This window comes from Electrona antarctica, assembly GCF_951216825.1.
Source record: "Electrona antarctica genome assembly, chromosome: 16".
Taxonomy (NCBI): Eukaryota; Metazoa; Chordata; class Actinopteri; order Myctophiformes; family Myctophidae; genus Electrona; species Electrona antarctica.
This window is the reverse complement of record NC_136797.1, coordinates 20,077,089-20,092,391: the sequence shown is the minus strand read 5'-3', so window position 1 is coordinate 20,092,391 and position 15,303 is coordinate 20,077,089. Positions and strand designations below refer to the sequence as shown.

Sequence of the window (15,303 nt, the reverse complement as noted above, 5' to 3'; positions counted from 1 at the left end):
CACTGTTCTCGGGTCAAATAATGATATGCGATTAAAATGTGATTAATCGAGATTAATTAATTACAAAGCCTCTGATTAATTAGATTCAAATTTGTAATCGAGTCCCAGCTCTACTTTAAACACACCAAAGGTGGTAGTTAGTTAAAGAATATATTTATGTGCAAGTCCCATATATGATTATCTTTATAGGCTGTCTCAGAGTTAGGGGTGAACACCGTTTTAACACCGTCGCCCAACCATAGAATAAATATATAAAAGATTAGCTCACACACACAGAGAAGTAACTAACAAATGGAGGGGTCCATTTGTTCTAAGCACTCAGTCCATCATAACAAAAGGCTATTGTTCTTCAGTACAATGAAAACACACTGAACAATAACTACACAAAAGGCTATTATTGCTAATAACACAAAAGAAAGACCCTTTTTCTATAGATCCTTTTGATTATACAATAGGTGAATAGATTATTTTGTGAATACTATAAACAATAACCACACAATACATGAATAGATGTTCATACAATTATGAACAATAACTAGACAATAGAATATATACACACTTGCCCTTAGGTACTACTTGTGTGTGTGTGTGTGTGTGTGTGTGTGTGTGTGTGTGTGTGTGTGTGTGTGTGTGTGTGTGTGTGTGTGTGTGTGTGTGTGTGTGTGTGTGTGTGTGTGTGTGTGAGAGAGTGAGTGAGTGAGTGGTCCCCCCCTTCCCCATATCGGTGTCCTGCATGAATACCAGTGCCCCAGCGGTGAGAGGCATTCTGATGGCGGGGACAGAGGGCTAGATGGACCGGTCACGGGACTCGAGTGCGAAATAGCGATTATGCAACAGTTACCCTAAAAAAACCCACCTCAACTCAATGTCATTGTAACTAAGATTTTCGAACGAAAACATATTTTTTTGAATGAGACTTTCACCCAGTATGAAGCTAAATGTGACACCAAAACCACTAGCATAACTTGATAGCCACCAAGTCTAAGTCGCAGGCAGTACCCACCCCCAGATACAAGATCAATTTTATTGGTCAAATTTTGATCTCCCAAAACTGCGTCATAATCAACAGATGCTAATTTAATAGCCTTAATACCTCCCAGAGAGGTCTGTGGGACCACCCACCAAGTTTGAAACCTGTAGCAGGCTACAGGTTTCGGGGTGGAACTCCATATTTGGACAAGTCTGATGTCACCATCATCAGATACATCTATATTATCCCTAGATTCTGTCTGTGTGTGTAAAATGTTGAGGTGGACTGCGAATCTGAACGGACCAGGAGCATATCATGCGGCTGTGACCATCGGACATGAGGTATACGCGATCGGAGGGGTCGCCAGTAATGTGAACAACGGGGACCGGGTTGAAGTTTACGTCTTCAACACGGTGTCTTTGTGCTGGAGGAAGTTGGATCCAGAGAATGGAAGAGGAGAACGGCACCTTGAGGTTCCCTTCAAGCGCTGTGGCCACACAGCTGTACTGATTGAATATATCGTCTACTTCTGGGGGGGAAGAGTGAGGGCAAAGTGCTGCAACGTGCCAGAGTACTGCAACATACTTTATGCATTTGGAAGAGTGAGGGCAAAGTGCTGCAACGTGCCAGAGTACTGCAACATACTTTATGCATTTGATGTCGACGCGCACAGATGGTTCAAACCACAGGTTTCTGGGACTGTACCAGAGGAGAGGAGCTACCACTCAGCGTGTGTCTTGGAGAAGGTCATGTATATTCACGGAGGAAACAAACTCAGGACTGGACTGTCCAACATGTACAAGTTGGACACCAGCACAATGGTCTGGTCTTTAATTAACACTAGTGGAACTTCTTCATCAAATCACTCTGCCACCATCATCGGGTCAAAGATGTTTGTATTTGGGGGCTGGAACAATTATGATATTGGGGTGCACTGGGACATTAAAACTGGGACGTTTAAAATGTATTCATTAGGGGAAAACACCCTCAGAGTGTTTGACACAGAGACAAACCTCTGGCTGAACCCACCTTCTGCACATCTTTTCCCAGAAATGAGTTATGATCATTCAGCCTTTACCTACAATGGAGAGCTGTTCATATTTACTCACTGGAACGCTGACAACCAGATGTTCAAGGATATGTGGAAATTCAATCCAGAGACCTTCTCCTGGAAAGAGGTTGAGCTCAAGGGAATTTCAAAGTGTACGAAAAGCTGTTGCATGGTGGGAGATCGTGTCATCATCTTTGGAGGAGTAAGCACACCTAATGACCTGTACATCTTAGACTTGAGTCCTAGTTTGAAGACAATATGCAAGCTAGCAGTTATTCAGTACGGTCTGGAGCATTCAGAACTCCCACACAACATCAGGTGGGAACTGGCAGCCATGACTACAAACAGCAACAACTTAGAAATAATGTGAATGTTCCCACTGGATGCTGAAGATGAGCACATGAGCAGCCATAGCTGAATGCGTATAGAGGGGCCGCTTAGGAAAACCAGGGTTCCAGTCCCGGTCCCGGCAATGGTCCTTTGTGTATCACATACACAAAGCTGTGCATAGGAGGGCCCTCAAAAATAGCTGATCTACCAGCTACGCCACACACACACACAGTCACAGTCACAGTCACAGTCACAGTCACAGTCACACACACACACACACACACACACACACACACACACACACACACACACACACACACACACACACACACACACACACACACACACACACACACACACACACACACACACACACACACACACACACACACACACACACACACACACACACACACACACACACACACACACAGCAGTTTTTCTCAATGCAGATAAGACAGTAAACATCACAGAAAATGCCAGTTTCCCCAGTAAAAAATAAATAAATCACGTTTGAAGTGAGGGGCGCTCTTAGCATCATACATCATCACCTTCCATGCCAGATACAAAACTGTGCACAGAAATAGCTAATCTACAAGCTTTTGACAGTCAGCACTATAGTTGCTTATTTTAGACTTATTTTCTGACTTGATCTGGCCTGTTTATAGACCTGGTTGCTTGTGTCTCTCTCAGTCACGAAATGTGACAACCCTGGTCAAAGCCGTGTTGTGATCATATTGTGATGCATGGATGGATGGTGGTTTAGCTTAGCACACAACAGCTAACATGATGCAGCAGGCTGCTGCCTGGATAAGATATGGAATATGGATATGGACTTATGGCTCCATCGCTGCCTCTTTCTTTTCTAGTAAGTAGAACTTTTTGTTGGCGTTGCTGTTTACCGTCCCTCTCACAGACTACACAGAGTCAGGGACGAGTGCACTGACTCTGTCTCCGTGCAGCCTCCTGTGGGCGCGTTCGGAAATACCACACCGAAGCGCACTCGCCTATTACTTTGCATTGCACAGTGGGCTCAGTGCGCTATTTCCGAACACGCCCACACGTGCGCACACACACACACACATGCACACACAGCCCGCCTTCTGGCCGCTGCAGAGCCAGCTCCCAGACCCAATTTTGAGAATAGATTAACAGCGTTTTTTTTTTTATCGCGCGATCAGAGTCTCGCGTTAACGCAGCACGTTAACGCCGATAACGGCCCAGCAGTATTAAAAACACACCTGAAGCAGGGATTAAAGTCAGATATACAGTGATCTATGGCACCTCTGGTTGTGGCATGGGTTCTCGGGGCGTGGTGGGCGTGGACAGAGGAGTTGGGTGAGGAGGAGGAGAGGGAGGTGCCTGGGAGATGGGCCGGTCCTGTCCTACATGCTCCAGCTGCTCCTTGAAGTCGTCCACACGCATCCCACACTGGAAGATAAATCCCTCCAACTCCCTGACACACACAAACACACTAGGATAAATCCACTGAAGTCAAAGCATTAAAATCAGCCCCATTGAAAGTACATCGTGCTATAGCCTCACTTAGCCATACGATCAGAGATCTCTGCCTCATGATAGAGATATATATATATATATATATATATATATATATATATATATATATATATATTCAGTATACAGAGATCTCTGCTTGTCTGACTATGTGAGAGTACCCATCCTTGGAAATCAGTCTCACCTATTTGGGTCAAAGGAGCCCATCTCAGCCCCTCTACACCGGAGGAGCCTGTGTTCATCTCTAGCTGCCAGGTAACCTCTTTCTAAAGAGCTGAGTCCCTCGGCCAGTTGGGAGAGATGCTGGAGGGTGGAACAGAAGGTTGCTTTGGTGAAGGGGAGGCACCGCTTGCTCACAATTATTCAAACATTTTCTACATTTTTCAAAAATAGCCGAACCACAAGCTTACAAAGTAGATTGTAGATGGCCTATTTTCGAAGAGCCAAAGCATAAAATAGGCCTTAAGTGGTTAAAGGATTATAGACTTTGACTTGAGTGACTAGGGTATCATTACCGTCATTTGTTCAAAGGGTTTGCATTTCCCACTCTTGAGGAGGTCCTCAAACGCCTGCACCTGAACAATAAACACAAAAGGACTTATTTCCTGGTTGCTCATCCTTCAACATAAGTTAAATTATCAAACCTGTGAGACCTTTAAAATATTTATTGGTATGGCTCGTAGACCAATGCAAGACCAAAACGTTTTTTTTTTCTTTAGAAATAAGGTGCATATACGTGCATACACATACAGTCGCGCACTAGGCATGCCACGGTATACCGAATTTCGGTAATACCGCGACAGGAAAAGCCACAGTGTTGATACCGTGAGATTTCCGAGCTTACGGTATTTTAATACAGCGTCGGTGGGCGGCGCATGCTGCATATGCAGTGCAACTCCACTCGCAGACTAAGGCAAAACATTTATTTTCACCACACAGCTGCAGTAGATTGAAAAGTTGCTTCCTACCTTGAGTTAGTGTTGCTGAAAGACACCCAGATCCAATTGTATATTCCATATTTATTATGTAGCCTACTATGTGTGAAGTTGTGAACTGTCAACACGGTGATCATGCAGATTACGCACTAGCTCTGCTGCAGCGTGCAGGGTACAAAACGGCCATTAGGGGGAGCCATAGTACAGTGAAATACAGTGGGGAATAGCTATTGATTAATTGATTGAATACTTTATTGGCAGAAATGTAATCAGTATAGGGTACAGTCAAACACATGTCCAAAGGGATCACTGAAAAAAGTCCTTGCAGTCTTGTTTCCATTCAGGTCCTGGGTAATCAATTCATAATCATGACAAGTCACATGACAAATAACAAAATTGAAATTATCATAAAAGGTAAAAATACAAAATAATATATGTAGGCCTACAGGTTGGGGAACAAAGAGGTAGGGGTAGTCACTATACATAGGTGGGGGGGGCAATCTTCTTCTTTTTTTTATATATATATATATATATATATATATATAAAAATACCGTGGAATACTGAGGTATAGGTTATCAATACCGGCACCGTACCGTACTGTAAAATATCATACCTTGGCATGCCTAGCGCACACACAATTTGTGAATCTCCATACTTCATCTTTTTCATCGTTTTTCCATAAATGAATGCATTATTTTTATCCTTCATCGTATGCCAGTGTCACGCAACAATAGTAACTGATCTACAAGCTCACAATGCTGCAATTTTCAAATTAGAAAATGTCAAGGTTTTTGCATAAAATGACATGCCCAAAATAGGGACACCAAGTTGAAAGTGGTTAAGTCTTTCTGTGGGTTTTATGAATATTTAACCGATGAAAAGTAAAAACTTTAAGGATCCACTGTTATTTTTTTTTACCCAGAATGTAACCATTTTGGACATAAAAAGAATTCTGCCGTAGCCCGACAGCAACGATATTGTAGTTATTATATAGAATATAGAATATTGTAAGTTACCACTTACCTTCTGGAGAAAGCTGTCAGCCTGTTTGACGAGAGTCCTGGTGGGGTGCCGTCCCGTCTGAGATGCCAAGCTTCTTCTGGAGGAGGTAGAGGTTGCAGAGGAGGGGCGAGGAGGAGACAGTCCTGCTGAATGAGCAGAGAATGAACAAGCTTAGGAAATGAAAACGGTTGGCTTCATTACAGATGACATCTGTAAAAACAAATCTGTGTGTTAAAAGATGATCAAAGGCAGGTCAGGTCAATTAGATCCCAAGTTTTCACAGTGTTAGTGTTATAATTCTATTGTTAACTGGAATGCATTCCAGCTGAAAATAATTAACACAGTTCATGATGATGTATATAACATTTATTGCGTCTTCGCAATGACTAAAACCAGGCCTTATGTACTTGACGATTCTCAGAACTTACCGAGTTGATTTGGGCCGATCTCAGCTCTCTGAGCCCGGGGGATGTTCAATGTCATGACCTTAGACCCCTCCTGGGTCAGTCCTGATTGGACCAAGTGGCTGGGTTTTGGAGGGTCAGAGTAAAGGTTCACCTAGAGGAAACAAACAAGAAAGGGTCATGAATGAGGATTTCTTGTTTGGAATCCTCCCTGAAAACAAAAGTATATTATACGCTATGGTATTGATGGCATACGACCCCTATAAAGCCAATGAAAAAAAAAGGGGAAAAAAAGAAAATCACACCTGTGTGAAGTGAGGGGCACTCTTATCAGCATACATCATACATCATCTCATTCCAGCCAATCACAATTGGCGTCCTCACTTAGCTGTCCTCACTTTTAAATTCCAGTCCGGCAAATTAATCACTTTTGGCGTACTCACTTTTCTGTCCTCACTTAAAGTATCCTCAATACGTACAGTACGTTGCTCAGCCAATCAAATCATCGCTATGGGTTGCTCAGTCAATCAAATCATCGCTATGGGGTACACACAAAGCTGGGCATAGGAGGGGCTAGCGCCGCTCAAAAACATCAGTAATCCAGTGATGTGATCCTGTTAAGCCCTGGTGAAAGCCAAAAAGAAGAAGGGGCGCATCCGGAAATACGCTACAAATAGACAATACAATAGAGCAAGACTAGAAAAGTACGCTCAAAAAGATAATTGACGCCCAGGCTGGGTAGCCTAACCAGGACTGTGTCAGTGATAACGTGCAGCCGTCAGGACATGAGGAAGAATTAGAAAAGTGCCCTCATCTGTGCACTGATCTCCCCCAGGCTGGTGTCGGTCATGGGGGGCGGCTGTCGGGACACGAGGAAGAATTAGAAAAGTGTGCTCCTCCTCATAGTTCACATCTCCCCCAGGCTGGGTTGCCTAGCTACCCAGGGCTGTGTTGGTCATGGGGTGCAGCTATCGGGCCACGAGGAAGAACTAGGAAGGCTCCCCAGGCTGGGGGAGGCCCCACTCTCTGTCCCAGCAACTAGAGGTGCTCTGATTTTCACTCCAAATGGCTCCATCGGTGATCGGCAATTTACCCGATCTGGAGGAAGTAGGAACCAATCTTTTATACCATTTAAGTGGTATAAAAGTCAATCAGATATATTGAATGATGCAAAACAATATTGAATGTTGTTTTGCATCTTTGTGACAGGCCTAAAAGTTGCTAGTCCCACTTACTTACTGTGCATGATAATTTATGTTATTTTTCCTTCTGATAGCAAGGGCAAAAATCATATAGGCCTACATTGAAATGATTAATCAAAAATACACACACAATGTTCTCTCATGGTAATTCATCCTCAACGTCCTTGAATGACAGACAGACAGACTCTTATAGATGGCTTACCCCATAGGAGCCACGTAAAAAAAGAAAGAAAAAAAAAGGAAATAAACAAATTGTATGATTGTTTACAAAACAAATTGTAATTGGCAAAGCCTGGAGGACGCAAGGATCGAATCAGAGAAGCATCATGACCTCATTCCCAGACAGCCACTCTACCTCCTGAGTTACTGCTCCGTCCCGTAGATGAGAACCTATTGTCTTGAAAGAATGATGCAGCGTCGCCATGGATTATTTATGTATTTATTCTTAATGGAAACCAACCCTGTAACACATCAATTGATGGCCAAAATTAAATACCTTTGCTTCCAGCCGCATGCGATCAATGGTGTTCTCTGCCTCCGCAAACTTAGTCAGCAGTCTGTTGTAGTCCTCCTACAAGGGGTGGGAGAGAGACAGGAACATACAGAAGGAAGAATGGAGGCGACAGAGTTGAATACAACTTTCAACCTGGCATCCCTGTTATGGGCATGATATAGGTGAAAACTGTGAGGAAATTGTGTATTTTTGCTATTTGTTATGTGACAGTGGTTAGTTAACTCACTGTGCTAAAGCGCTATTAATATAATGTCTGTCACACAGACATGTTCAACACAATACTTTGTCTTGCCCCAAATAAGTGTAATTTACCGGTATGCTTGCGCAACCTGAAAGGTTATTTTGGGGCTGAGCCGGGAAGGACATTCGATATATATTAGTAAACCCAATTACAGGTTTATGTCAGTATCTCCAGAACACATCGTCTTTTACACAATTTTCGGACCAACTGTCGAATCCTGCTTCGTGAAATACCACAATTCCATGCTGTATTGATGTGGTACCATTCGAGAGATAACAGGCAAACAATTTTTCTACATTCTCTATAGAGCGTCGCAGTCATTTTCCTCAAAGACATTTCAGAAAGTATTTATTTAAAGACGTTTACGCCGCGGACAAAGCCAACTCGAGTCGTGACAAATCATGACAACAAACACAATTTTTGGGGCCGAAAAAATAATTAGAAAGAAGAAAAAAACGGCAGGTTACAACCCTTTTTTTGTTGTTTTTCTTCTTTGTAATTATTTGTTGGGTCCAAAATATTGTTTGTGTTGTCATGAGTTGTCACGACTCGAGTTGGCTTTGTCCGTGGCGTAACAGTCTTTAAATAAATACTTTCTGAAATGTCTATGGGAAAAATGCATTGGGATTCATTTCCTGGTCCATGGTAGGGGGCGGGACTGCGACGCTCTATTGTGTAGACTTCTTAGACTTCTAAGTAATACAGATGTTTAACTATAATTTAACACTTGAGAGCGTAATTTTCTTACGCTCTCAAGTGTTAAAGGGTCCATTTGGTTACCAACTCTCTTTGGTTATCAATTAGCTGGGGACCACCTGGAACGCCCTCAAGGACCATTCCCCCGGACCACTGGTTGAAAACCACGGCTTGCCTTTAACTCATTTTTTTTGTGCTTATATCACAAAAGTATATAGTTCCCATGACTCTATAATCAATGTTATAAATTGAAGGGGATCATCCTTTACTCTACTAGTACCTGTAGCTGCTGTACCAGTGTGGTGGCTTGCTGAGGGCATCTAAAGTCGTGTGGCACAGTGGAGTTGGGGGCACCGGTCATATCGGGACGTGGTGTTTGTGGTCCATCTGTGCTGCTAAACAGGACTTCTTTCACAATATCAGCAGGGGACTTGAAAACTAGGGGGCGCTCCAATGACAGCGGCCTCTTCTCGGGAGAGTTCCTGCTCTTGGGGGGCGTGTATCCACTTTTGGGGAAATGGACCTTGGGTTCCACCTTGGAGAAATCGGGTGTACGGTAACTCAAAGGCCCTCTCCTGGGGGAAGAAAACACACATGTGATACAATGTGTGTTACATTCACCCAATCACACACAGACCATGGAAACCAATAAACCATCCAAGGCAGCAACTTTCTCATCGAGAGCAGTTATGGGTTTAAGTGTCTTGCTCAAGAATACCTCGACACGAGACAAGGAGGAGCTGGGGATAGAACTGGAAACATTTGGATCCAAAGACGTCCGCGTCACCATCCTGAGCCATACAATCTAAACTAAACCGTAAAACTCCAATTCAGCATATCAGGACAGGACATAGACAATGTTTCGATCCTGTCAAATATCTCTATTGACCTGACAACGATCCTTAAAGGACCACTTCACCACTTTTCAACTTCTCTTCCTATAATTGGTCCTAACTAATGTTCATGATAAAATACCACAATTTTTTCTGTGTCTCATAGAAAGGCTGTGGGCAGTTCAGAAACCCGTCCACCAGTGACATCATCGATGGTGAATCCAAGCTAATAGAAACGGCAGGCTTTCTTTTCCTGAAAAGTTGCAATGCAAAAGTTGAAGCCATCGTTCTCACGATAATACAAATCTAAATATATTTTAAAACAAATCTTGTTTTAAAAAAAATCTGCCTAATGATGATGTCACTGGTGGACGGGTGTCCGAACTGCCCAAAGCCCTCCTATGAGACACAGACTGAGTAGGAAAAAATGGTGGTGTTTTATCATGAACATTAGTGAGGACCAATTATATGAAGAGATGTTGAAAAGTGGTGAAGTGGTCCTTTAACAGGATTGAAACGTCTATTAAAAGGTGTTTGTGGAGCATTATTTACATTGTGCAGCTTTCTATTCTTCCTCCATACTCAACGTCTCAGTCCAGCAAGTGCATGTGATCATGTGTAATTGTTTATACAACTTTACCTGGCATCATATACATCAGGGGTACTGATTTGAGTCCTGGTGGGGGTCGTCAGACCTCTGTCTGGGCTTGTGTGATATTTGGCCTCAGTAGAGGTTCCCCAGGCTTTATTAGGGGAAGAATCCCTCGACGGCATGGCTTCAGAAGAGCGCTGCCTCATCTTCCTTGGTGAGGGAGTGGGCCGTTTACAATTCTTCACATTTGACTTTTCACATCCTCCCGCAGGCCCTCTCCCTGCCATGTTCTGATGACATGCCATCCCCAGTTCAGGAGAGTTCATGGCTGCTGCCCGTGCCTCTGGTTCATGTGGCCAATGGGGCTTGGGGGCGTGGCTCATACGGCTGCTACAGGACTCGGGAAGGCTTTCCGTGAAACCTGCGTCTGGGAACAGCTCGGCTTCGATCCCCTCAGCCTCGGCTAGCTCGTCAGCGGAAAAGTGCAGCAGATGGGGAAGAGTGCATTCTCTCGGAGGAGAGGGGGCCTTGGAGTTTGAGCGGTTGCCATACTGAGGCTCAATTGCGTTTTGTGGTTTACTTTCACGGTTTTGTTTGTTGGGTCCATTTGCCTCTAAGTTTAACTGGTCAGAGGGAGAACTTCCTCTGGAGCTAAACCTCCAACTGTTACTGCTGTCAAAGCTGCGTTCAGTGAAGCTGTTGCTACTCTCAAGCTCAGTTGTGCTTCTTGGGCCAGAAATTCCAGCATGTTTATCTTTCTTCCTCGTCTCCTCCTGCCTCTCATCTCCGTCATTCTCCTCCTCCGTCATATCCAGCTGTTTGTCTCTCTCTGGAAGATATTCCATGCTCTGTCTCTGAATCAGGAATCTCTGTTCGTCTTCTTCCTGCATCCGTCGCAGCTCTTCATCTTCTGTCCACACCTCCATGCCACCGGCCACATCGTCATCTGCGACAGAAATGAATGGAGGAAAATGTTAAGTTCACATACATTTAGCCATGCCCCAGACATTTTTTACCACTCTACAACATACAGTATTACTAATAAGATCTACACAGCATTTAGTTTCTTATTATATTATAATTACTATATATATATATATATATATATATATATATATATATATATGGGATGCATGAAGTATTGTGTATGTATGTGAATTTAACGATCAAAACATGGTGGCACGCCAACAGCGATGCCTTGAGGCTTGTGAGGTCACACCCGAGCAAGACAGTAGGGGAGCGAGTGCCCACGGCAAGTGAACTGGCTACATAATGCCTCTGCATTCCCAAACTGAGGCCCCCCTTACGTCTTAATGTTTATGTCATTGTCAACTCAAAAGTGGATTATTGGCAAAGATTGTGTTGGCACAGTGAAACAATAGCCACTGATCCCCTGAGGGCCTAAACTGGACTGTCAAAGGCGTAATTATAAAAAATATATATATATAAATGAAAACTCACACAGTGATTGTGTTAGTGTGTCGTCCTCTAGTGGCTCAGTGTGGGACAGCGTTTCAGAGTCCTGCAGGTCATTCAGGCCATGAGTTGCCCTCTCCGGGGGCATACTGGACCCATCTCCCCCACCAGGAGAGCCATCTCCTGGACTGTGGCCTCCGGCAGACCAGGGTGGCCCACGTCCTCCATTCACATCCCCTCCATCACAATCGCCTGCCAATTCCATATCCTCGAATGCCTCCCCGAGTCCTATGATGCCGTTCTCGTCCATCTGGCTTTGAAAGTCGTCCTCTTTCTCTGCGTTCATCTCTTCGTCCTCGTCCTCCCAGTCCCCCTCTGATCCAAGAGAGCTGGTGGGCGAGGTGCGCCGTGGTGCAGGGGTCCAGTACACAACTCCTACTGTAGTGTTATTCCCTCCAGTCTCCATCTTCTCTCTCGGTTATCCTTCGATGATTAATGTCAGACCTCAGTCCTTTGCCAGTTTTATCCTGGTACAGACACTGCCGGTGTCTGGCCTGACCGTATTGGCCCTCCACTTAGGCCTGACCGCAAAGCCATGGCTCAAATGTTTATACGCAGCAGTGGCATGCTAGCCGGCCAGTCATTGGTACTATGAGGGAATTAATGAAGAATGCATTACTTGATCCTCAGTCCTGGGGAGAACCAGTCAGCTCCTTAGAGATCTCTGGATACAGTTTCTGGAATAAAATAATATCCAATTAACTAGGGTTACAGTATGTATCAATACACAACATATTAATATATACCAAAGATATGCTTTTTGGACATTTACACTAAGTGAAAACATACTCCAGTGTTTACAAACATTACCAATAATAACCCTAGTACTGAAAATACAGTTAAAAACATTATCTGTTGTCTTGTCTATATACAGTTAGTCCTATCAAGAGCCGAATCATCAATCAATTAAAATCACACCTGTGTGAAGTGAGGGACGCTCTTATCTCACACACACACACACACACACACACACACACACACACACACACACACACACACACACACACACACACACACACACACACACACACACACACACACACACACACACACACACACACACACACACACACACACACACACACACACACACACACACACACACACACACACACACACACACACACACACACACACACACAAGTTTTATGTACAATTGACCATCAACGCGTGGAGCTGTAATGTCATAGGAGAGGCTAGCGCCCATCCAAAACAATGTCTCCGCCAATGGGAGGTGGAACGACATTTATGCAAGACCATGCCTGATAACAATCTCATCCGATTACAAATCCTCCCCACATACCAATAATTGACATATCTATTTATACCTCAACAGATGGTTAAAATCTACAAATGACCAAAACGATACAATACCATAGAGAAACAAAACAAACACAACAAAGAACTAACGTGTATTAACAGACATTGAAGGTGGATCTGCTGAATTAATGGAGCCGAGTGAAGCTCTAATGGTAATGGAGTAATAAATAAAGTACAAAGGAAATGATCCGCCTGTCTCCTACACCTACAGTACTCACACACAGCTGTTCTCCTCTGCTAATGTGTGTGCAGTGCACAGCACACTAAATAAATCCTATCATAACCATGTGTCCCATAGCACACTTAATGTCCCATTAATAATACCTTCATAAATTTCCCAACAAGAGGAATGTGAATTGAATTCCTTAAAAATGTTCATCCATTTTTGTACAAGAGGAATTAGAAGTCCTTATGGAGCTCTTAGAAGGATTAATTGCTACTGTGGGCAAGAATCAACTAATCTCCTACTAGTTATTTCAAGGCCATGCTTATGAATCAAAACTCCTGCCTCTGTTCCTGAAGCCATTAGTCTATCTTAGGTGTATATAAACACACATACATGCAGATATGTATAACTTTGATCTTCTATATAATTATCCAAATTAAGTTGCTGTAAAACTATATATTTTGGTTAAAATGAAATGTTTTCTGTTCAAGTTAAAGCTCTATATTCGGTCAGTAATCATTGCTATAGATCTTTTGTTCAGTAACAGGGGTCTTCCTGTCTCTCCAGTTGGTACATTTCCAGGTGTTTCTTATAATTCTTTGTTTTGTTTACATTTATCCATCAAGGGAGGGTTGAGCATACATGCTCCACTTTTCACTCATTCACTCACTCAGTTAATTCATACCCACTGCCATTACCACCACAGTCTGCAGCTGTTGGCCACTGAGAAAGTCAATTTGACTTGAGCAATCGATGGTTATGTGGGCATGGGAGTGGTTATGTTATGTGGGCAGTAGTCTGGAACTAGGGGGGGGGGGTACAAACAGATTCCAACGTCACAGCAAAACAGTCTCACTCTGAATAGTGGGCTCACCCACGACTCTGGGGTGAGCGAAGTGTAATTCTATTTCTAACTGAGGAGTGCCAGACCAATCTCGCCAGAGAGTTTTTCCTGTGGCAGATTTATCTGGTTTCCAGGATAGATTCAAAATAAACAGCCAATCTTCTAATCAAAGGCTAGTTTCTCTAACCTCTGGGCTACAGTATGTGGTGGAAAGTAACTTACCGGTAAGTAAAAAAAAAAAAAGATCTGAGTACTTCTTCCACCACTGGCTGGTTCCAGTAACAGCTACCATAACAACAGTACAACACAAGCAGCATGCTTTGCTCCAACCCAACCCTGTACAATAAAACACCTCACAGCTAAACTTTCTTGGTCACTGAAGTCTCCAGCTTTGCCCAATTTCTACAATCCACTCAGTAACAAATCCCTGCTGTTCCTAAGGTCAAAGCAATCATGGAATGACAAGTCCATAATGCCGCCAAAATGTGCGTCTAGACTCTTTAAAGTCTTAACTAAGCGCCATTCCCACAGAGCGCGATGAAGAATATTCTCAGCAGAAAGGAGAACAGGGCAGATATTGTTTTGAACCAATATCAGTCACAACCCCCCTCTGATGACCCCCCCCCCCCCCCCCCCCCCCGGGGTGGGTTTCGGTGCCTTGCACATGGGAACTGTGGCTGACACACCATTATATTAGTTCCATATCTGGTTCAGCACTTGGAGTTGGTTCAAAGGAAACAAGACCTTTGAATGAAAAGGACCCAAGACCCATATGTGTCAATTTGGTTACATTTGTACACTCTCAGGTGGTTCAAACAACGCTGAGGAAAGTAACAGAGCTGGCACAGCACTTGTGTTAATTAAGGAGAGTGGTTACTGTGCATCTTTGCTACTCTCATCATAATATCCCTGATTAACAAAAGGAGATTATAAGCTACAACTTTACTGTAGATCGCTGGTTCTCACTGGAGGGTCAGAGAACCCCCATGGATAAGATGAGGGTTCCAGGAGGTCTCCAGCTAAATGATTGTTAGTCAGGAACCAAACTGACCCTTACTCGTCTGTAACTCCAAGAGTGTATGCATTACATTACAAATGAATCAATGTATATAGTAAGCAAATAAATACACTCTCAGAGTTAACTTCACAGGGACCCCCAGGGACTTAAAAACAAATGGTACCAATTGGGGGTGCACGGTCTCGGTCTATGC

General features: G+C 43.5%; 1 protein-coding gene across 4 annotated transcripts in view; it reads right to left on the bottom strand.

Moving 5' to 3' along the window:
- akna (AT-hook transcription factor) overlaps positions 1-15,303 on the bottom strand; it is a 31,314-nt gene that overhangs the window by 12,705 nt on the left and 3,306 nt on the right. For 3 of the 4 annotated variants that reach the window (XM_079524223.1, XM_079524222.1, XM_079524224.1), the window contains 9 exons: positions 11,748-12,439; positions 10,335-11,232; positions 9,142-9,436; positions 7,907-7,981; positions 6,233-6,362; positions 5,826-5,950; positions 4,382-4,441; positions 4,051-4,169; positions 3,636-3,807 (listed from right to left, as the gene is read on the bottom strand). In XM_079524223.1, coding sequence (XP_079380349.1) covers positions 3,636-3,807; positions 4,051-4,169; positions 4,382-4,441; positions 5,826-5,950; positions 6,233-6,362; positions 7,907-7,981; positions 9,142-9,436; positions 10,335-11,232; positions 11,748-12,168 — 2,295 coding nt within the window. In that variant the 5' untranslated portion in view covers positions 12,169-12,439. The remainder of the gene's footprint in view (positions 1-3,635; positions 3,808-4,050; positions 4,170-4,381; positions 4,442-5,825; positions 5,951-6,232; positions 6,363-7,906; positions 7,982-9,141; positions 9,437-10,334; positions 11,233-11,747; positions 12,440-15,303) is intronic. The other variant, XM_079524225.1, reaches the window with a different exon arrangement.